The sequence below is a fragment of the Rhinopithecus bieti genome, unplaced genomic scaffold, assembly GCF_001698545.2.
Source record: "Rhinopithecus bieti isolate Rb0 unplaced genomic scaffold, ASM169854v2 scaffold_21777, whole genome shotgun sequence".
Taxonomy (NCBI): domain Eukaryota; kingdom Metazoa; phylum Chordata; class Mammalia; order Primates; family Cercopithecidae; genus Rhinopithecus; species Rhinopithecus bieti.
Window position 1 is genome coordinate 22004 of NW_016810508.1, and position 22291 is coordinate 44294.

The 22291-nt window shown below is 48.7% G+C and overlaps 2 protein-coding genes across 3 annotated transcripts in view; one reads left to right on the plus strand and one right to left on the minus strand.

Moving 5' to 3' along the window:
* The window catches only part of SLC51A (solute carrier family 51 member A), a 17837-nt gene extending 4870 nt beyond the window's left edge, over positions 1 to 12967 (plus strand). The window contains exons 3-9 of one of the 2 annotated variants that reach the window (XM_017892195.1): positions 6077 to 6231; positions 6797 to 6870; positions 7273 to 7431; positions 7991 to 8102; positions 9112 to 9258; positions 11966 to 12071; positions 12604 to 12967. In XM_017892195.1, coding sequence (XP_017747684.1) covers positions 6077 to 6231; positions 6797 to 6870; positions 7273 to 7431; positions 7991 to 8102; positions 9112 to 9258; positions 11966 to 12071; positions 12604 to 12740 — 890 coding nt within the window. In that variant the 3' untranslated portion in view covers positions 12741 to 12967. The remainder of the gene's footprint in view (positions 1 to 6076; positions 6232 to 6796; positions 6871 to 7272; positions 7432 to 7990; positions 8103 to 9111; positions 9259 to 11965; positions 12072 to 12603) is intronic. The other variant, XM_017892196.1, reaches the window with a different exon arrangement.
* A 948-nt stretch (positions 12968 to 13915) lies between these two features.
* The window catches only part of PCYT1A (phosphate cytidylyltransferase 1A, choline), a 52804-nt gene continuing 44428 nt past the window's right edge, over positions 13916 to 22291 (minus strand). Inside the window, exons 7-10 of the mRNA XM_017892194.1 lie at positions 21973 to 22115; positions 19462 to 19650; positions 17374 to 18806; positions 13916 to 14407 (exon numbers count right to left, since the gene is read on the minus strand). Of these exons, the coding sequence (XP_017747683.1) occupies positions 18600 to 18806; positions 19462 to 19650; positions 21973 to 22115 (539 nt within the window). The 3' untranslated portion in view covers positions 13916 to 14407; positions 17374 to 18599. The remainder of the gene's footprint in view (positions 14408 to 17373; positions 18807 to 19461; positions 19651 to 21972; positions 22116 to 22291) is intronic.

Genomic DNA, 22291 nt, shown 5'->3' on the forward strand with positions numbered 1-22291 from the left:
CCTTTTGTTTCTTTTTTTTTTTTTTTTTTTTTTTTTGAGACAGGGTCTCTCTCTATCACCCAGGCTGGAGGGCAGTGGTGTGAGCTTGGCTCACCCCAACCCTCCACCTGCTGGGCTCAGATAATCCTCCCACCTCAGCCTCCCAAGTAGCGGGGACCACAGGCACATGTCACCAAGCCCGGCTAATTTTTGTGTTTTTTTTGTAGAGATGGAGTTCCTCCGTGTCACCCAGGCTGGTCTCGAACTTAAAATTAAATGCTAAGAAAACTATTTCAGGCCAGTTATGGTGGGCCATGCTGCAACCCCGGGAGGTCGAGGTTGCAGTGAGCTATGATTGCACCACCAGCCTCAGCCTTTGCAACAGACTGAAACCCTGTCTCAATTTAAAAAATAAAAATAAAGAGAGAGAGAGAGAGAGAGAAAACTATTATTCTGGAAGAACGATTGAATCATTTTTTTTTTTTTTTTAATCACGGCTCACTGCAGTGGGCTCAAGTGATCCTCCCACCTCATCCTCTCGAGTAGCTGGGACTGCAGGCACACACCACCATGCCTGGGCTAACTTTTAATTTTTGTAGAGACAGAGTCTCACTTTGTTGCCCAGGTTGATCTCAAACTCTCCAGCTCAAGCAATCCTCCTGCCTCAGCCTCCCAAAGTGCTGGGATTACAGACGTGAACCGCTGTGCCCAGCCTTAAAGCTACTTTTTATTGAACAAATACTACACGCCAGGTGCTTTGCTAAGAAGCTTAAGGAGAGGATAAGTAACTGTCTATGGTCATAGAGCTATGAGTAAGTGGCATTTTACTTTGAACTCAAGTGTCTGACTCCAACACCCCATACTGTGCTCCTAACCTCCTGGAAGCAGATATGCAATCATGGAAATAATTTTTGGTTAGAAAGCGGGGATTACAGGTGATTACTCTTTTTTCAAATTTTTATTTAATGTTCCTGTTTTCATTCTTTTAAAAAGTAATCTTTGTTATTCTAGAGACAGTGGGAAATTTAATAGTTGCTGTAAGTATGATTATATTCAAAATGGTCAGCCAGACAAGCATTTCCCAAAGTCTCAGAAACTTAACCCCACGGAGTCCTTTATGGAAACAGAGTTCTGTAGGAAGTTAAGTATTGTGACCAGGCGCAGTGGCTCATGCCTGTAATCCCAGCACTTTGGGAGGCCAAGGCAGGTGGATCACATGAGGTCAGGAGATCGAGACCAGCCTGCCCAACATGGTGAAACCCTATCTCTACTTAAAATACAAAAATTAGCTGGGCATGGTGGTGGGTACCTGTAATCCCAGCTACTTGGGAGGCGGAGGCAGGAGAATTGCTTGAATCCATGAGGCAGAGGTTGCAGTGAGCTCAGATCACTCCACCGCACACCAGCCTGGTGACAGAGTGAGATTCCATCTCAAAAAAAAAAGTTAAAGTTAAGTTTTGTAAAAGGTGCATTCTAGACCCTCCTTTTGGAAATTTACAATGTAAATTAGCAGATTAAAAATTTCAGTATGCTCTGCAGGAATCATCATATTTAACTTTAATGCATTTCCAAAAATTCTTCAGCCGTGGAATACTTTTGTCCCATAGTATCCATTTAGATGCATTTTTGGGGAAATTGAGTTCCACCAGAAAAGAAGAGGCCATCTCCTAAGAAGGCGGTTTGACGGACAGCCCCGGTATCGGACTATGGATGCTAAGGAACTCTTCCTTTCCTATCAGAGTACCAAAGGCAACAGTTAGAAGACACTGCAAAACCTTTTGTGTTGAACAGTCAGAATCTGCCCCACCCTCACCTTCATAAATGGAACAGCCCTCCCAGGTTGCCTTTGATAATCTCTCCCATATCCACGAGTGCACACACCTGCAGTCACTGTGTGTCATGGTTAATAGGAGTGTGGGCTTTCCCTGCGCTTCAATCTCCGCTCCTTCACTTCCAGGTTGTGTGACCCAGGGCGAGGTGCTTCCTTCTCTGGGCCTCGTTTCCTGAAAAAGTCTATAAAATAGGGATGATGACAGGAATTCTCACAGGCTATTTATTTCATTCAACAAATAGTTACAGAGCAGTTACTGCTCCAGGCGTTTGAGAACAGAGCACAAGCTTGACAAGGTCCCTGCCTCCGTGGAATTTGCACCACAAGGTGGAGAGCCGGCAATAAGCGAGTGAACAGCTATGTAAATACAAATAGCCCTGATGTGGGGGAAGGAGGACGAAACGTCACCCACAATGGAGATTTTCACGGAGCAGGGGGCAGTTAGGGAAATGAAGACTGGGAAAGACTGGGTTGGTGGGCGTATGAAAGGGCGGTTTTTACACTCTCCAAGGGCTGATGAGCACGTGGGGCTGGGGGTAAGAGAGGCTCTAGCAATGGCCCCTGCTTTCCCAACCATGGAACATTGGTTTTGGAAAACCACCTGCATTAATTTTGGCTTTTTCCTGTCTGGACTTTGCCTATCGTCTGCATTTTTTTAAATTAAACATTTCTATTATAAAAATCATTCAGGTTTAGTTTAACAAAAAAAGAAAATACAGAACAGTAAAAAGAGAAAAAAGCATCTACAGTCTCACCCAGAGACAGGCACGGCAAATATCTTAGTGTAATTTCCTTTTTTTTTTTTTTTTTTAAACAGAGTCTGGCTCTGTTGCCCAGGCTGGAGTGCAGTGGTGTGATCTCAGCTCACTGCAACCTCCACCTCCCAGTTCAAGCAATTCTTCTGCCTCAGCCTCTCAGAGTAGCTGGAATTACAGGCACACGCCACCACGCCTGGCTAATTTTGTATTTTTGGTAGGGATGGGGTTCCACCATGTTGGCCAGAGTGGTCTTGAACTCCTGACCTCAGGTGACCCACCCACCTCGGCCTCCCAAAGTGCTGGGATTACAGGGCATGAGCTCTGTAATCCTGGCCCTTTCTCTATGCTTTATTTAACATTTGTAGAAATCATATTATTCCTATAATTTTATGTTCTGTTTTTGTAAGCACAACACAAAATAAATTTTTCACATCGTTGTATATTTGGAAGAATATGATCTTTTCCAAAAAAAGGTTTATTTTTGTTATAAGATACATATTCATTATAGAATAATTGGAAAAGAAAGACACTAGGGATTTTCACACACGGAGAAAAGGCTGTGTGAGGACACGGTAGAAATGTGGTTGTTGGCCGGGTGCGGAGGACACAGTAGAAACGTGGTTGTCGGCTGGGCGCGGAGGCTCACGCCTGTGATCCCAGTTAACAATGGGATTTCTCTACGATGGTTTATTATTTAATGTTTAGGCCGGGCGCGGAGGCTCACGCCTGTGATCCCAGCACTTTGGGAGGCCAAGGCGGGCGGATCAGTTGAGGTCAGGAGATCAAGACCAGCCTGGCCAACATGGCGAAAACTGTCTCCACTAGCTGGGCAGGTGCCTGTAGTCCCAGCTACTTGGAAGGCTGAGGCAGGAGAATCACTTAAACCTGGGAGGTGGAGGGTGCAGTAAGCTGAGATCAGGCCACTGCACTCCAGCCTGGGTGACAAGAGTGAAACTTCCTTGAAAGAAAGAAGAGAATGGGAGGAGAGGTCAAGGGAGGGGAGGGAGGTGAGGAGGGGGGGAGGGAGGAAGTGTGGGAGGGGAGCGGAGGGAGGGGAGTTTCTGCAAAGTGGAGAAAGAAGGCCTCCAGGAGAAATCAAACCGTGCTGACACCTTGATCTTGAACTTCTCACCTCCAAAACTGTGAGAAAATAAATTTAAGTTGTTTAATTAAAAAAAAACAAAGAATACTCAGAAAAGATAGAAAAAAGTAAGAAGATAGAAAAGAAGACACAGATCATCCGTAGCCCCATCACCCAAACATAAGCATTGCTAACTTTTTTCAGTATTATAGACATTTTCCTCTTCTTGTTTTTTGTTTGTTTGAGACAGGGTCTCGCTCTGTCACCCAGGCTGGAAGGCAGTGGTGTGATCTTGGCTCACTGCAGCCTCCACCTCTCCCCGAGTAGCTGGGACCACAGGCAGCCGCCACCACACCCGGCTAATTTCTGTGTTTTTAGTAGAGGTGGGGTTTTGCTGTGTTGGCCAGGCTGGTCTCGGACTCCTGGCCTAAATGATCTGCCCCCCTCAGCTTCCCGAAGTGCTGGGACTACAGGTGTGAGCCACTGCGCCCGGCTGAGGAGCCGCGTATTTTTTGACAGATTCACCCATAGTCCTGGTTGGTCCTGTGGTGCCACCAGGTGCGACTGACCGAGACAACAGCTCAAGTCTGTCCCGTGGCCACCTTTCTCCCTGTTTTGGTTTCAGCAGTCATATTGCTCCCACTGAGCTGCCTTCATGATCCTTAGTCACCAAAACACAGCAGACTAGCCAATCTCTTCCTCACGCTCGCCCCGCAAGGCAACAGGACAATGACTGGCGTCTGGCAGTTTTCTACCTTTCTTCCTCTTATCTAGCCAGGTAGGAGGTGCAAAGGAGGGTTCAAAAACTAGAAAAGACACTTAAATGGCCACAGGCTCACTAAGGATCTAGAACCCTTTCTTTCAAACTAACGGCTGCATTAATGAATCGCGTTTGTTCGGAAACACATATTGCGACTATATTCATTTTTTTTCTGTTAGCAACGGTGAGGCCAGATGAGGTCTATCAGTATTTGTCAAAGTGTTGGCCATCCTCTGACCACTATCAGGTGAGCTTGCTAAAAATGCAGATTACTGGGCCCATTTCAGATCTGTTGACACACACGTTTGAAGGTAAGGCCTGGGCAGCTAGCTTTTTTTTTTTTTTTTTGGGACAGAGTTTCGCTCTGTCGCCCAGGCTGGAGTGCAGTGGCCGGATCTCAGCTCACTGCAAGCTCCGCCTCCCGGGTTCACACCATTCTCCTGCCTCAGCCTCCCGAGTAGCTGGGACTACAGGCGCCCGCCACCTCACCCAGCTAATTTTTTTGTATTTTTAGTAGAGACGGGGTTTCACCGTGTTCACCAGGATGGTCTCGATCTCCTGACCTCGTGATCTGCCCACCTCGGCCTCCCAAAGTGCTGGGATTACAGGTGTGAGCCACCGCGCCTAGCCAGCTAGCTGCTTTTTAACAACTCCCAAAATGATTGCAATATCCATGAAAGTTTGAGAACCAATGGACTATATTTCATGTAAGACCAAGCATGAGGCCAGCTTGGGTCAGGTGTCCTTGGGGTTTTTATTTATATCCATTTCTCTTTTGTTGAAGTTCCCCCTGGTCTAGTGTGGTGGCTCACACCTGTAATCCCAGCACTTTGGGAGGCCAAGGTGGGAGGACTGCTTAAGCCCAGGAGTTTGAGACCAGTCTGGGCAACGTAGTGAGACCCCATCTCTACAGAAAATCATAAAAATTAGCCAGCCGTGGTGGTGGTGAACGCCTGTAGTCCCAGACTACTTGGGAGGCTGAGGTTAGAGGATGGTTTGAACCCGGAAGGTCAAGGTTGCAGTGAGCTATGATCGCACCACTGCCCTCCAACCTGGGCGCCAGAGTGAGACCCTGTCCTCCCCACAAAAAAGTACCTCCTGATGTCTTGGTTTCACCATATAATTATGGTGAAATCAACTTAAACAGCTCCGGAATGTCCCATAAATTACATTCTGCTTCAATTATGTTAATTGATCTACATTTGCTAGTGTAACACCTGGCACTGGAGATAGAAAAGTGAATTGGGGTCAGGCACGGGGGCTCAGGCCTGTAATTCCAGCACTTTGTGGGGCCAAGGCGAGTGGATCACTTGAGGTCAGGAGTTCGGGACCATCCTGGCCAACATGGAGAAAACCATCTCTACTAAAAATACAAAAATTAGCCAGGTGTAGTGGCGGGCATCTGTAACCCCAGCTACTTGGCAGCTGAGGCAGGAGAATTGCTTAAACCCGGGAGGCGGAGGTTGCAGCGAGCCGATTTTGCACCACTGCACTCCAACCTGGGTGACACAGCAAGTCTCCATCTAAAAAAAAAAGTCTAAAAAATCATCATTCCTGTGCACGGGTAGGAGCCTAGATCCAGTAAGGCCACTTCGATCCAAAGGAACAAGCCCACACCTTCTCCCGCTCAGTCCCGGTCGTCAGCTCTCTGCCTTCTCCTCCTCTAGCCCTGGGCCCTGTGGAACTTGCCCTCACCAGCATCATGACCTTGCTGGTGCTGGGCTCCATTGCCATCTTCCTGGAGGATGCCGTCTACCTGTACAAGAACACCCGTTGCCCCATCAAGAGGCGGACTCTGCTCTGGAATAGCTCAGCACCCACGGTGAGGCCCTGGGGCTGCCCTGCAGGGGGAACTGAAAAGAAGGCAGAGACCAATGTGAGAATTCCTCGAAACTCAGCAAGTCACTTCAGCAAAGAGTTTCCTGCCACTACCCGCTGAGGGTGGAGGTTTGCAATCCGATCTCCCCTTGCAGTAAGGATCCTCCGCTTGGAAGGCTGTGGGATGCAGTGTTTGAATTCGAAGGGCTGCGGAGAGAGCTGGAGACCTGCTCAGCCCACCAGCGGCCTCACTCACTGCTCCCTGCCACAGTACTGCTATTAAAAGAGCTTCCTTCCTGTAGGGGCAGGCCGTGGTTCCTGTGTGGGGAGTCTCATTCCACAGGGTCACACTCAGCTCCATCCTTATGTCGAGGCTTTTGAAACACCCTCCCCCAGCCGTTACACAGGTCCTTGGTTTGCTTGATTTAATTGGTTCTTCTGGCTGGCAACGTTTAAGGAACGCTGCCTCAAACATATAGGCTTTGCCTTCTGTGCCCTTGCCACAAAAGGTTTCAGGAGCCTCAGCGGTCTCCCTCCCACCCTCACCTGCTCCTGCCCCTTCTGAACAGGTGGTGTCTGTGTTCTGCTGCTTTGGCCTCTGGATCCCTCGTTCCCTGTTTCTGGTGGAAATGGCCATCGCCGCGTGAGTGCCCTGCCTCACTCCCCCTCCGAGGGCCCCTCTGCTCCTGCTCACCAGGACTCCAGAGTCCGTGTCCTTGATCCCAGCTGACCACCAGTCTGGCCCTTCCCAAACTCTGCTAGTTCGGGGATCGTGCACTCCTGGTTCTGCTCAGGGAATGCCTCGCTTTCACATCTGGCACGTTCCTCAGCCAGCCCCGTTGTTCCCACAGTCTGAAATTCCCCTTCTCCCCGTCCTGTCCTGTCTCCTCTCCCTGGCTCCTCTTGGGGAACACACCCAGAAGGCCCAGCCCTACCTCTTCCCCTCGGTAGGCCCCGCCTCTCCCTGCCGTCTTTCCCTCTGGCAGCAAAGGGGGGTCCCTGCAGCGTGCCTCCACCTCGTAGGCCTCCTTCTCTCCCACCCCAGGTTTTATGCCGTGTGCTTTTACCTGCTGATGCTGGTCATGGTGGAAGGCTTTGGGGGGAAGGAGGCAGTGCTGAGGACGCTGAGGGACACCCCGATGATGGTCCACACAGGCCCCTGCTGCTGCTGCTGCCCCTGCTGTCCGCGGCTGCTGCTCACCAGGTGAGGCAGGGCCAAGGTGCCTCCTCCAGGAGCTGGGGAGCCTCTTCTGGCCCCTTCCCAGGAGCCTCTTCTGGCCCCCTAGCCCTCTTCAAGGCTCTGGGAATTAGGCGTGAATGGGCCAAAGCCAGTGACGGAAGGGTGGGCATCCCACAGCCAGGACTCAGGGGCACCAACCTCAGGGGACGGGAGCAGAGGAAAGAGAGCTCCTAAATTCTCATCACTGAACTTAACTGCACCCTGCAAGCCTTAGCCACACAGAGAAAACTGGACTTGGGGCCATTCGCTTGCTTGCCCCTTCTGCCCACTTTGGTGAATGAGGTTGAGGTCACACTCCCAGACCTCGCTCCAAAGACAGCATTCTGGTCTGGAGGTGAGCGGGAGACTAAGAGGGTTCCCAGCACTCTCAACATTCTGGTGTTTTCCTCCATCTCCACCCACTTAACCTGGTTGGTGTTTACGGTGGCAGCCAAGCCTCAGCACAGGAGCCCAGTGAGGAGCGGGGGGTCTTCCTGGGACAGCTGGTTTGTGGCCTGTGCTCCTAACCCTCTTCCCCACGCAGGAAGAAGCTTCAGATGCTGATGCTGGGTCCTTTCCAATACGCCTTCCTGAAGATAACGCTGAGCCTGGCGGGCCTGTTCCTCATCCCCGACGACATCTATGACCCAGCAGACGTAAGCCGGGAGTAAGGGGCAGCACAGCCCAAGACTCATCTAATACCTTTGTGTTCTAAAAGGAATAGCCAGAGCCAACACCCCTTGACAAAGGGCCCCAGAAAAGGGTGGCTGTGGGAACACAGAGGCTCAGGGACTCTGCCAGGGAGAGGAAAGAACTGCAATAGGCCCAGGCTCTGGGGCTTTGCTCATTACCTTTCCTGCCATGGGAGAGGAGAGATGGAAGGAAGCACCGGGTGCCGTGACACATGCCTATAATCCCAATGGCTCACGAGGCCGAGGTGGGAGGACTGCTCAAGAGTGAGAGTTCAAGACCAGCCTGGGCAATATAGCAAGACCCTTTTTCTAAAATTAGACTGGGCATGGTGGTTCATACCTGTAATCCCTGCACTTTGGGAGGCTGAGGCGGGAGGATCACTTGAAGCCAGGAGTTTGAGACCAGCTTGGGCAACATAGTGAGATCTCCTCTCTCTCTTTTTTTTTTTTGAGACAGAGTTTCTCTTCTGTTGCCCAGGCTGGAGTGCAATAGCACGATCCCAGCTCACTGCAACCTCCACCTCCTGGGTTCAAGCAATTCTCCTGCCTCAGCCTTCCGAGTAGCTAGGATTACAGGCATGCGCCACCATGCCCTGCTAATTTTGTATTTTTAGTAGAGACAGGGTTTCACCGTGTTAGTCAGGATGACCTCGATCTCCTGACTTCAGGTGATCCGCCCACCTCTGCCTCCCAAAGTGCTGGGATTATAGGCGTGAGCCACCACGCTTGGCCCATCTCTATTATTTAAAAAAACAAAACAAAAGTTAGCTGGGAATGGTGGTGTGCACCTGTAGTCCCAGCTACTCAGGAGCCTGAGGCTAGTGGACCACTGGAGCCAGGAGTGTGACGCTGCAGTGAGCTATGATTGCACCACTGCAATCAGCTCGGTGACAGAGTGACACCATCTCTTAAAAAGAAAGAGAGAGGGAGAGAAAGCTTGCCTGCCTCACTGACTACTTTCTGTTGCCACCAGATTTCTGAGACAAGCACAGCTCTGTGGATCAACACTTTCCTCGGCGTGTCCACACTGCTGGCTCTCTGGTGCCTGGGCATCCTTTCCCGGCAAGCCAGGCTCCACCTGGGTGAGCAGAGCATGGGAGCCAAATTTGCTCTGTTCCAGGTAACTGCGCCCTGGGGGAGAAAAGATGTTTCATAACAGACCTACGCATGGTTGGGGTTAGGAGGTGAGACCAACAAAGGCTAAAAGTGAGCCCGGGCATTTTTTTCATAAGTCTCAGATCTCCGAAGAGATTTGGAAAATGCTTCCTGTGCTTCCCGCTTTTTGTCTTTCTGTGCTGGAATTGTTTCCCAGGGCTGCCGTGACAAAATACCACAAACCAGGTGGCTTGAAACAACAGACACGTCTTGTCTCATGTGCTGCAGGCTAGAAGCCCACAGTCAAGGAGCCCACAGGGCCCTGCTCCCTTTGAGCCCTGCGGGGGTCTCCAGCCTCTCGTTTCCGGTGGTTCCCAGCAGAGTCCTGGGCAACCCTTGACCAGCATTTGTGTCGCTCCAGTTTTTGCCTCCATTGTCTCATGACATTCTCCCCATGTGTTTCTGTGTGTCTTCTTTTTTTTTTTTTTTTTGAGACGGAGTCTCGCTCTGTCGCCCAGGCTGGAGTGCAGTGGCGGGATCTCAGCTCACTGCAAGCTCCGCCTCCCAGGTTTAGGCCTCCCAGGTTTAGGCCATTCTCCTGCCTCAGCCTCCCGAGTAGCTGGGACTACAGGCGCCACCACCTCGCCCAGCTAGTTTTTTGTATTTTTTAGTAGAGACGGGGTTTCACCGTGTTAGCCAGGATGGTCTCGATCTCCTGACCTCGTGATCCGCCCGTCTCGGCCTCCCAAAGTGCTGGGATTACAGGCTTGAGCCACCGCGCCCGGCCTCTGTGTGTCTTCTTTTTTCTTGGAAACGGAATCCGGAATCTTGCTCTGTTGCCCAGGCTGGAGTGCAGTGGTGGGATCTTGGGTTAGGCAATTCTGCTGCCTCAGCGTCCCGAGGAGCTGGGATTACAGGCATGCACCACCACACCCAGCGAATTTTGTATTTTTTAGTAGAGACAGGGTTTCACTATGTTGGCCAGGCTGGTCTCACACTCCTGACCCCAGGTGATCCACCCGCCTTGGCTTCCCAAAGTGTTGGGATTACAGGCGTGAGCCACTGCACCCGCCCATATCATCTATTTTTAGGACACCAGTCAAATTGGATTAAGGGCCCACCCTATTCCATTACCACCTCATCTTAACCAATTACACGTGAAACAAACTGTTCTTAAATAAGGTCACAAGTACTTGGGGGCAAAGACTTCAACATAGCGTTCTGGGGGACACAATTTCACCTATAACACGGATGTTAACAAACCTTACATTTGTCTACCCTTGCTTCTTCCTTTCCTTTTCTACCTATGACTTTCTAAAATCCTATAATCCATCAACACCAGCAGCAGCACTAGCATAGCTACAGGAACTACCCACACCACCTGCGAGGCACTTTCACACATTACACTTAAATTTTCACAACCCTGGGAGTCATTATTATTCCCATTTTACAAAGGAAGAAACAGACCCAGAGATGTTCTTACTCAAAGGCACATAAGGGATGGGGCTAGAATTTACACCCAGGTATGTCTGACTCCTGCACACATCTGTCTTCTCCTTACCCTGACCTTCATCTTCACACCGATTCTGAAAATTCTCTCAAAGGCATGTTTGCCCGCCTCCTACGTGCTGCATTCTCTAACCCCAAAGATGACTTTTCCACCAAATGTAATGACTTCTAACCCAGTCTTGTTCTCCTTCTCTCTCCATCCTGTCTCCTTGCTGGTCTTCTACTCCCAAGGCATAATGACTGCCCTACAGTTAACAGAGTGAATTCACATACATTCTCATTTCATCTATGCAGATGCCTCCCAAATGTGAACTTCCAGGCACATAGTAGGTAGAATGGAAGACGCTATGGGAACAGAGAGAGAAGTCTCCGGAACAGGTCAGGGATTGAAGGGGCAGAAAGGTTCTGGGTCCCAGATGTACTTGAGACCAGGCCGAAAGATAAAAGCCCTGTGGTGGCTGAGCCTGCCCATGGTTAATGTGGGGCAGCCTGGGCGAGCCACGCCAGCCTGGAAGCAGCTGGGCTCCCACACAGCGCACTCAGGGAGGGCAGTGCTAAGACACACCGTGCTTCCAGGGCCCCTGGGCGGCGATCTTCTTCTTCTCATCTTTCGCCTTCTTTCTTTATTGTGGTGAAATCTTGATAAAATTTGCCCTGTTAATGGTTTTGAAGTGTAAGGTTCTGTGGCATTAAGTACATTCACATCGTTGCACTACCACTACCACCATCCATCTCCAGAACTGACATTTCCCCAGCGGAAACCCGGCACCCATTAAACATGTTCCCCACTGCCCTCTCCCCGCAGTCCCTGGCATGGCAGAGTTTTCAAAGGGCATTTTCATGGTGAATCGTCCATTATTCTAGAGCAGGGACCTCAGGCACGTGAGCTAGATGGAATGACTTCTCTAATCACCCATCTTTTTATCCAGTAAGTGCTCACTGGTAGCCAAGCCTGAGAAAGGGAATTAAAAATGAGTTCTTGTATCTTGTCAGAAACTCCAATAAAATATTGGGTAGAAAATGAGAACGTCATTTGCCTGAAGATGAAAATCCCACAGATTTTTAATGAAGTGACAGCTTCAACCCTCTGTGACTGCACAGATCTGGTGGTGGGTGGAATCTGCCCGTGGAAGGGCCAGGCCCAGCAGTGGGCGCAGTGGGCTGGCTGCGCGCTGTGCCGTGAGAGCAGGCCTAGCCCACCCTTGCCTCTCTATGTTCCGCAGGTTCTCCTCATCCTGACTGCCCTACAGCCCGCCATCTTCTCAGTCTTGGCCAACGGCGGGCAGATTGCTTGTTCGCCTCCCTTTTCCTCTAAAACCAGGTCTCAAGGTGAGCACGTGAAGGCTCCTATCCCATCGTGGGATGGATGAGACGGGGAGAGTCAGGAAAGAAAGGGCCTCAGAACAGACATTAGGCTGGCCTGACTTCTGCTCAGTGTTCAGAAGGGATCTCCGGGGAATGCCAACGATGGCTTTGAGGGAAGGATGGCCTCTCTGATCACACAGGAGAAGGGAAACCCCACAGCTTGAGGCCAGCCCTGAGGGCCAACCAGGAAGCCACGGGTTCAGTCCTCAGCTCCCGGGAGAGGAATGGGTGTGGTTAAAACACAGAAACCCATGTTGATGGAACACATAGAAGAAACGGACTTCAGTGCTAGCCTCACAGCACAGCAGCAGACAGCCCAGTTCTGGTTCTGGCTCTACCATTAACCCGATGTTATTTATGACAATTTTGTATCCCTAAGTCCTAGTTTGGGGATCAACTGGAGAAAGTGTTGCTCAACTCCTCTGCCAGGGCTGCTAGTAAAATACCACCTCTGTGACTCAGCATAACCTACCTTGTATTTCACCCCACACTGCAGTGATGAATTGCCACCTCCTCATCCTGGAGACCTTCCTAATGACCGTGCTGACACGAATGTACTACCGAAGGAAAGACTACAAGGTTGGGTACGAAACTTTCTCTTCTCTAGACCCGGACTTGAACCTCCAAGCCTAAGGTGGATGGCTTGGATGGTGGAAGGATGCTGTACTCATTAGGATATAAGATTTCTGTACTGTCCCTCAACCTTGACCAAACGGGAAGCGTTCCGCTTGTTAACACAAGCTGGCAGATTACATTTGACTCTACAGATGAAGGGGAACAATGTGTAGGATAAAATTGTATCTTGCCTGGGGAAGGCGTTTTAAGTTTTGTAATAAACAAGATGATGTCTGAAAATGTGTGACTGGGCGCACTGCCTCTGTCCATGCCACTATTAGCCCTTCAAGGTGGTATGTTGCTGGCTGTGTGTGGCAGCTCATGCCTGCTATCCCAGCACTTGGGGAGCCTGAGGCGGGAGGATCGCTCGAGCCCAGGAGGTTGAGGCTGCAGTGAGCGACGGTTGTGCCGTACACTCCAGCCTGGGTGATACAGCCAGACCCTGTCTCTGGAAAAAAAAAATAAAAGAAAGCTTACTGAGCTTTCCTAAGGCAGATGAAAAGAAGAGTATATAGTATTGTGTCTGGTATAAGAAAAGGAGAACTTGGTGAGGCAAAATAGTACCAGCCCAAAGTCTTGAAGAAGCCAGGAGCCTCTGGAGAACAGATGGAAGGTGACCTTTCCCTGACAGATGTGCTACTAGAGCACCAACCCCACGGGGCCCTGGGGTCTGGGTCAGCCTTGCTTTGTGGGACAATGGCTTTTGAGTCTTCGGTGACAAGCTACAAAAGGAATTTCCTGATGCTGTGGTCATGGAGCTTGATTTCTGAGGAGAGAATCAGCGTGTGGAAGCAAAAGCACCGAGAGTCCAAGTAAAAGTCCCAAATCCATAAAACGCACCACACAGGTCAAAACACAGCATATGGCCAGGCGCGGTGGCTCACACCTGTATTCCCAGCACTTTGGGAGGCTGAAGCGGGTGGATCACCTGAGGTCAGGAATTCGAGACCAGCCTAATCAACATGGAGAAACCCCATCTCTACTAAAAACACACAATTAGCCGGGCGTGGTGGCGCATGTCTGTAATCCCAGCTACTCGGGAGGCTGAGGCAGGAGAATCACTTGAACCTGGGAGGCAAAGGTTGCAGTGAGCCGAGATCACACCACTGCACTCCAGCCTGGGCAATGAGAGCGAAACTCCGTCTCTAAAAACAACAAGAACAAAAAAAAAAAACCACAGGACACGGAACATGAGGTAAAACCATATTGCCTTTATTTGGCTAAAGAACAAAATCCAAAATAACTCAGAACAAACTAATAACAGACAGGAAAATTAGAGACTGAACCCCACTTGAGGAAAACTTCCCCGCAGACTCACACTGGTGATGGGACGAACGTTCACGACGAAGCCAGCAGCCCTTTCCAAGACTCTCTTGTCTTCTAGGGATCCTCAATACAAAACAACCCAACTAATCCAGGATACGTTCAAAACAGTCAGTTTTCCCCTCAAAAGGCAGGAAGGCCCACTTCAAACCTCCAGGAACACAACCCACGCCATCCCAGTGTTAAACTTGGTGCTTCTGTTTTCTGCCTCAATCCGAGTGCCAACATAAAATCCCGGCACACAACAATCTTTCTTCTTCAAGAAAATTAACATTTAATGGTATAATCCCAAGAACATGTTCTACTTATTTACTTGGAAAAATAGAAGCTAGGGACCACTCTTTATCCCATGGCAGTCTATTCTATGAGAGAAAACAAGAACAATCATTGTTATGACTTTGAAAATAGAACCTTTAAAATACTTATATTGGTAAGTTTAAAAAAATACCATCAGTTAAAACATTGGCTCTACCATTAACCCGATGTTAATGGGGACTTTCTTTTCTACCTGTATTGGTTCAACTTCTGGTGAAACAGTGTGCTGATAGAAAATCTAGAAGCTATGGCTTTTAGGGAATTAAAAAAAGCAGCAAAATATAATTGATTTGGAAGGATTTCGGGTAAGTGATCTGGAACAGGATTAAAAAGGCAAAGAGCTCTTGAAAATAGCTACCCCCAGTCAAGATAATCCAGGAAGGGAGAGCGACGCCCTGTGAACCACTGTGGAAAGAACATCTAGAGATGGTCTGACCAGCTGTGCAGCCTCCAAAAGAATCACCATCACTCAGGTGCAGCCTAAGGAGTTACCAGCGATCAGAAAGTGTCAAAAGTTTTCTCAACCTCCCTCATGTTTTTTCTCTTCGTCAGGATTTTCAACCTCCTCACATCCCTAACTTTCTCACCCAAGCCTCAGCAAAATAATGGTCTTTGGCTCTAGCTATCAGCAATAGCTGCAACAGCACAAATGATCCCTTTCTAGTCCGCTAAAGTTTCAACCTCCATTTTTCAGTGCTTCTGAGTCTAGCACAAGAAAAGAGCAAGCTTTCTGTCCAGCCCCCTGGAAGGCAGTGGCTGCGCTGGCACCTCCTCAGCTCTGGTTGCAGGGCTCTGGCCTTCTTACGTCTCACACACAGAGGCTCTATTCTAAGGCCAGCATTTCTGGCTCCGTCATCTTGGCCACACTTGGCCCATCCATGTTGGCTGCTTTCTTGTACGGGAATCAGGGAAACAGCTCCATAGCCTCAAATATTAATATCTGAAGATTTAGATCACAGGCATTGTTGTGGTGTACACACCTCTAACCTCATTTAATTAGGCACAGATGACCAAATTATGCAACATTCCAACAGCTTCCTCCGTCTACCCATGCTTGTCCAGCACCTAAGACCACATTTACCCCAAAGTATCTAATATGCCACACCATAAAAGACTTCCGCTTTCAGTCAAACAAATAGCTTTCAGAAAAAACGATTAGACTGAGGTGGTAGAAACTCACCAAAAGGGGAAAGGGAGTTTCCCAAGCACATGTACGTTTGCTGGCCCTAGCAGTCTCAGAGGTCTGTCAGCCTGCAGGTCCCGTTCCAAGCACAGGGCATGCCAAAGCAGCCCACTGAGAGCAGAGGAAGACGGCTCAAACATCGGGGACCCAGACTATCTAGGAGCTGTGGCTCCAATGGGGAGGGAGGAAAACCACGTTCCGGGCATCTCCCTGTCTATCCAAATACACTTGCGTCATGTGCACTTGGAGGAAGCAAGCAGACGGGCTTCAGCAGAGACTTCACTGCCTTTCCACACCAGGGAGGATAAGTCAGACAGAAGCAGGCAGAACTCCCAGAGAGCGAAGGCTGGCGCAGATAAGTTCAAAGATGAGACTATGTAACGCTGGGTAACACAGGAAAACACTAACTTCAACTGTTTCAAAGACAGGACTCCAGGCCAAAGCTTGTATGACCCGTTTTGACAGTAAGAACTGCGCGTCAAGAGAAGAGTTAGAAATGTCATTTTCATAGGCGATCAGGATAACAAGAGGCTTCATTCTCCCTCGCCTCTGTGACGCTCTTTCTGGCTGATCCAAGTATTTTTATTTTTTATTTTTTTAATTATTTCTTTTTATTTCTGTGTGTGTGGTTTTGTTTTGTTCTGCTTTGAAGACAGAGTCTCGCTCTGTTACACAGGCTGGAGTGCAGTGGCACCATCTTGGCTCACCGCAACCTCTGCCTCTGTTCAAGGGATTCTCCTGCCTCAGCCTTCCAAGTAGCTGGGATTACAGGTGCACACTACCATGCCTGGCTAATTTTTGTATTTTTAGTAGAGACAGGGTTTCACCATGTTGGTCAGGCTGGTCTCAAACCCTTGGCCTCAAGTGATCCACCGGCCTCAGCCTCCCAAACTGCTGGGATGACAGGCGTGAGCCACCGCGCCTGGCCTGGGTGATCCAAGTTTTAAGAACCTAGGTAGTCCTGCTGTGCAGGCAACGATTCCAGCCTCTGACCCTCAGGCGGAAGAACAGGTGTTACCAGAAAGTGTTTAGCGGGGCCGGGCGCGGTGGCTCAAGCCTGTAATCCCAGCACTTTGGGAGGCCGAGACGGGCGGATCACGAGGTCAGGAGATCGAGACCATCCTGGCTAACATGGTGAAACCCCGTCTCTACTAAAAAATACAAAAAACTAGCCGGGCGAGGTGGCAGGCGCCTGTAGTCCCAGCTACTCGGGAGGCTGAGGCAGGAGAATGGCGTAAACCCGGGAGGTGGAGCTTGCAGTGAGCTGAGATCTGGCCACTGAACTCCAGTCCGGGCGACAGAGCGAGACTCTGCCTCAAAAAAACAAACAAACAAAAAAAAGTGTTTAGGGGGTGGACTATGAGATGCTCACAGTCCTAGCGGAGAGGCAAGAAAAGAGAAAATGTGGTTTTCTTAGCTGAAAACACTAAAACTCCACCCCCACAAGGGGTATTTGTGAGTGACAGGGGGTGGGGCCTGGACAGAAGCCATTTTCCCCTGAATCTAGCCATAGGATTACTGATGGCTGATGATCTGCTAGGCCATGTAGCTAAGTAGCTAAGGAGACAGGAGGCCAGGGCTTTGAAAGTTAGATCATGCTCAACAGCAGGTGTTAGGCGTGAGCACAGGTGTTAGGCGTGAGGGCAGGTGTTAGGCGTGAGCACAGGTGTTAGGTGTGAGGGCAGGTGTTAGGCGTGAGCGCAGGCCTTAGGCGTTAGCATCCTTCGATTGGAAATTCAAGTGGTGAATCCCCCCAGGCAAGCTAACACGGAGATGGCACCACAACCACCAGGCGTGTGTGAGAAGTGGGGAGAAAAGGAGAAAACCTACCACATCTTGTCCCGTGAGGGCATGCTCTGTGGCTTGCTGGAGGGGCGGCGGAGGGAGGTCCCTGCCGGCCGCGGCTCTCTGAGGAAAAGAAAGACTCTGTGGAGCTCTGGTTCCAGTGAAGAATGTTCTTAAGAGGGACAGAGGTCAGGATGACGAGGCTGTTGCTTCAGAGAGGAAGGTGTTTCCCATGCTTTTGCTTCTACATTCTGTGCAAATCTCTCTATTCAGCATGGCTATGACCAAAAGGGACTGACATCAAGTTCCAACGGCAGACATTTACAAAGTATCCTTTGTAAAAGGCTAGATAATATTAATAACATTCAAATCGGAGTAGCAGGGCCAGGCACTCCTCCCAGTAGGAAACGAATCTCAACTGCCTTGGCATGGGATTGAGTATTGTCCCGCTCCTCTCCTCATCCTCGTGACCCTCAAAGTGTTCCTTCCTTTGAAGGTAGATGGCAGGAAGGAGACTCACAAAAGCTCCCAGAGAGCCGGGTCACAGAACTTTCTGAGAAGATGAACACAGCAGAAACACTGCAGCTGATGCCACGGGTCTGCTTCCATCCCCGTCAGGGTCTTCATGGACCCCACTGGGTCCAGTAAGAAACTCCTCAGGGAGTAAGACAAGTGAGGCTCAGATCTCCTTCCTACAGCCACAGTGACACTGGTGACAGCAGTACGTTGAGGGGATTTGTGACTGTAACTTGGCTTTTAGCTTTTCCTTAAGGAAATCAAAATTATATCAATTACCCATCAGCATGGCTCATTGCGTGAAGGACTTGGCAAGCCACTTTGCTTCAGAAGGGAAGGCAAATGCTGTCGTGTACTGGGAAGAAAAGGCCTCTGCGTATTACACTACCTCCTTCTTCTGCCCACTCCTCGGGCAAACAATTAGTTCTACGTTTCAAAGACTAATTTAAAAAAAACTTAATACAAATGACGATTTCCCTGTTGAGATCACACGAACATCAACAGTGGGACAGCCCTTGGGGAGGGCAAATGGGTGCAGAGCAGGCTTCTGAGGTGCAGCCCCTCCTTCGTGTGGGTGAGGGATGTCACTTGGAGGACGGGCTGTTTGGTTCCCCCAGTCCCAGGTCCTCTTGCCCCAGCTGTCTTTCCTTTGCAGCTGTCCTTAGGTTTAGTGTTGGGGTCACAGTCTGGAATTCAACAGAGAGCTTTGAAGGTAATGGGACAGAGGGAGAGGAGAGGAAAGGAGGGAGGAAAAATCAGTCTTCTTCATCCTCACTGATATCATAGGCTACAGCCTTGTGCCTGGAGAGGTCTGCTGGGGAGCAGGGCGGGGAGGTCTTGCCAGAGAAGAGCCATCGAAAAGAGGGGGAGGGGGGGCGCTCGCGCGCGGGGCTGCTGCTGGGGCTCTGCCTCGGACTGATGGCCTGCAGCATCCGGCCCCTCCCCTCCTTCAGCATGTGCTTCTGGAGAGACCGGAAGGAACAGTTAGAAACAATACTGCGGATCCTACTGAATCATCACTGAAGCATCTGGGCCTAGGGCAGTCTATGCTGGACTATTGATTTAAGGGTTCTCACCTGCTATCATTACCCGGGAAATTCCCCATTCTTCCCGAATAATCTGTTCTAGGGTTATTCTTATCTTTCCAAACACCTTCACAGACAGATCCTTCCTGATGTCTAACCTAGGACTCACTTGCTCAATCTTTTATTTGGTTGGAAAGACTGCTACTCCTCAAAGACAGAATGCCCATCTTACCTGGGGTTCATGCTGCAGCTACTTGTAGTGGAGGCTGCTTTCTTTTTATTATTCTTTATTCTTTCCTTTCCTTCTATCTAAAATCATACCACAAATAAAAGCTGGGCAAGGCGTTTTGTCACCTTGTCACCAGATTTCAAGGTTGATAGAGAGCTGGCAACATTATCTAGGATAATGTGTAACCTCTTTCTGTAAAGATTTCAAAAACCTTGCTGGGGACAGTTGAAAGATAGTTCTGCCCAGATAAGGGGACTAGACTAGATCACTCCTTAATTGTCGACGTCCCTTTCTGCTCCACGATTCTGTAATTCTTCCCACAACACAGGAGCTCCCTACACTATCCGGTGGGAAAGAACATACCAGCGCTCCTTCCGGGCCAAACATTTCCAGAAAACTTCCAATGAATTCTCGGGACTTCTCCTCCCACTTCTGAATGAGGTCAATGCTTTTTTCCTCCACCTTCTGAACAAATTCTTTGGACTTCTCCTCCACATCTCTCACTTTCTTCTTTACTTTGTCAACCCTCTCCTGCAGGTGGTATTTCTTCTCCTAGGTAAAGAAATAACTATTTGGAGAAATCATGCTCATGCCAAACTTCTCTACCAGAAGAGAACAAAAAAACATGGCTCAAGCACTCAAAGGACACTGTTTTCAGTCTAGAATTCTGCTTTGCGTTAATCTACCCCACACGTCATTAGCATAATAACAGATAAGATATGCTGTGGATGTACACACTAAGTAGTAATTCTAATATTGTGGGCATTTGGGAATAAACTAAAAATATAGGCTATACCCAGTCACAGGCAGGTAGTCAAATCAAGTCAGAGTTTTAAAGATAAAACATCAACTTGGAACATAAACATGCCCAGCATGACCCAAATCATTCCAGAGGGAGCTACAGAGGCAGCTAAAAGATCCCTGCACAATACTGCAAGAACAAACGAATCACGATGATCGAAAGAGAAAACACTCATCTTCCGCTTCATGCGCTCATCGAACTGTGCTTCCCTCTGTCGCAGGCTGACTCTGTTATTTTAATGGCTTGTGTTTTTGCTTTTGTTCCTTTCGTGTTTTAAGGTCCGTTTACTCATCTGCGAAATGCTGACACTTGTTGGCCCTACCGACTTTGCTAAAGAAAAGGAAAACGGTATCAACCCTGTGGCGGAGGGGAGGGGAGTCTTTAGTCAAATGAAGAGTATCCTTGGCCGGGCACAGTGGCTCATGCCTGTAATCTCAGCACTTTGGGAAGCCGAGGTGGGAGGACTGCTTGAGGCCAGGAACTCGAAAACAGCCTAGACAACATAGCAAGACCTCATCTCTACTAAAAATAAAAATATAAAAAATTAGCTGGGTATGGTGGCCTGTGCCCATAGTCCCAGCGACTCAGAAGGCTGAGATGGGAGGATCACTTGAGCCCGGAGGTCAAGGCTGCAGTAAGCCAAGATCGCACCACTGTACTCTGGCCTGGGTGACTGTTACTCTGTCTCAAAAAAAGAAAAAGAAAAGTACTCTCATAATTTCCAGATCACAAAGAGGAAAGGGAATATGTTTAGAACTTTTAAACACCTGATTGTTATGGGAAAAAATAAAGCTATAGTAAATAAATTAACAAGAGCTAGTGTTTGCCTAGATAAATCATATTAAGATGTAATCATTTTATCCATTCTTATAGCACAATTCACAGAGATGGGAGCGGGTGGGGGAGCATGGTAAACTGATTATGTAGGAGACATTAAAGTTAGCAGCTTTCTTCTTTTTAAATTAATTTTATTGAGGTCTAATTTACGTACAAAATGTATAGTGTTGGATAGATACAGTAGCTCATGCCTGTAATCCCAGCACTTTGGGAGGCCAAGGGGGGCCGATCGCTTGAGGCCAGGAATTCAAGACCAGCCTGGGAAACATGGCAAAACCCCATCTCTGCTAAAAAAAATACAAAAATTAGCCGGGCGTGGTGGCACAAGCCTGTAATCACTGCTACTCAGGAGGCTGAGGCACCAGAATCACTTGAACCCAGGAGACAGAGGCCACAGTGAGCCAAGAACACGCCACTGCACTCCAGCCTGGGCAACAAAGCAAGACCCTGTCTCAAAAAGAAAGAAATACTACATATATATATGTAGTGTGTATATATATATATATACTGTAGTATATATATAACTGTTTACAAAAAGAATGAATATACACTACATACATATATATACATTACATACATACATATATATATATATATATACTACAAACATAAATATATATATGAGTTTTTTTGTTTGTCTGTTTGTTTAGAGATGGGGTCTCGCTATGCTGCCTCCAGACTGGTCTCAAACTCCTGGCCTCAAGCAGTTCTCCCGCCTCAGCCTCCCAAAGTACTGGGATTACAGGCATGAACCACCAAGCCCAGTAACATATGCAGAGTTTCTAAAGGCAATAGTAAGCTAAGATAAACTTAAGCTTTCATCAATCAAAATTTAAAACTCAGGTCTATGTGGGGAAGTGGTGTGTCATGTGTCACTGTCCACACAGGGAGAGGGTTCATAGGCCTTAGCAGGTTTCCAAAAGATCATCCAACCAAAAAAGAAAAAGGAAGTTTAAGAGACACAGTCTTCCATGTATTAACAGAAATACTGTACTATCTAAATTACTCTTTCTTATTTATTTTGTTGGCTGTATGGCCTACACCAATGTGTTGGTGCTAGACCGTAATGGCAGAAACTGCCTGTTTCATTCTTTTGGTTAACATTGTGGTAATTCATTCACTGAACTTTTCGGAGTGATCATTAGAGCCAACTGCAAAGCCAGTTCAGCTAAGATGGAGTGAGAGGCAATACGTATCCCATAGTCAGGGAAGTCTGGGGTGCGGTTGGAACTCACGTTGATGAAGCTGACATTGAGCTCCTTTGCCGTGTAGCCCCTCTGCAGGTTCCGCCTCGCATACACATCATAGTCCCGCACAATTCGGGTGATGATGTCTGACGTGGAGATACCTTCTGTCCTCTGTGTTGGAGCAAACATGCCTGACTCAGAAACACATACAGACAAACACTGTGAGGTTCTGGTTAGCTCAGGTATTAAGACTAAATGGAAACTAGGGGCAACGTTCCTTTCCTTTCCTCAAAAAGCAGAATCTGTTATTACTAAATGAAACGGAGAGATACTGATATACAGAAGGAAGACTGAATGAAAGTCCAGA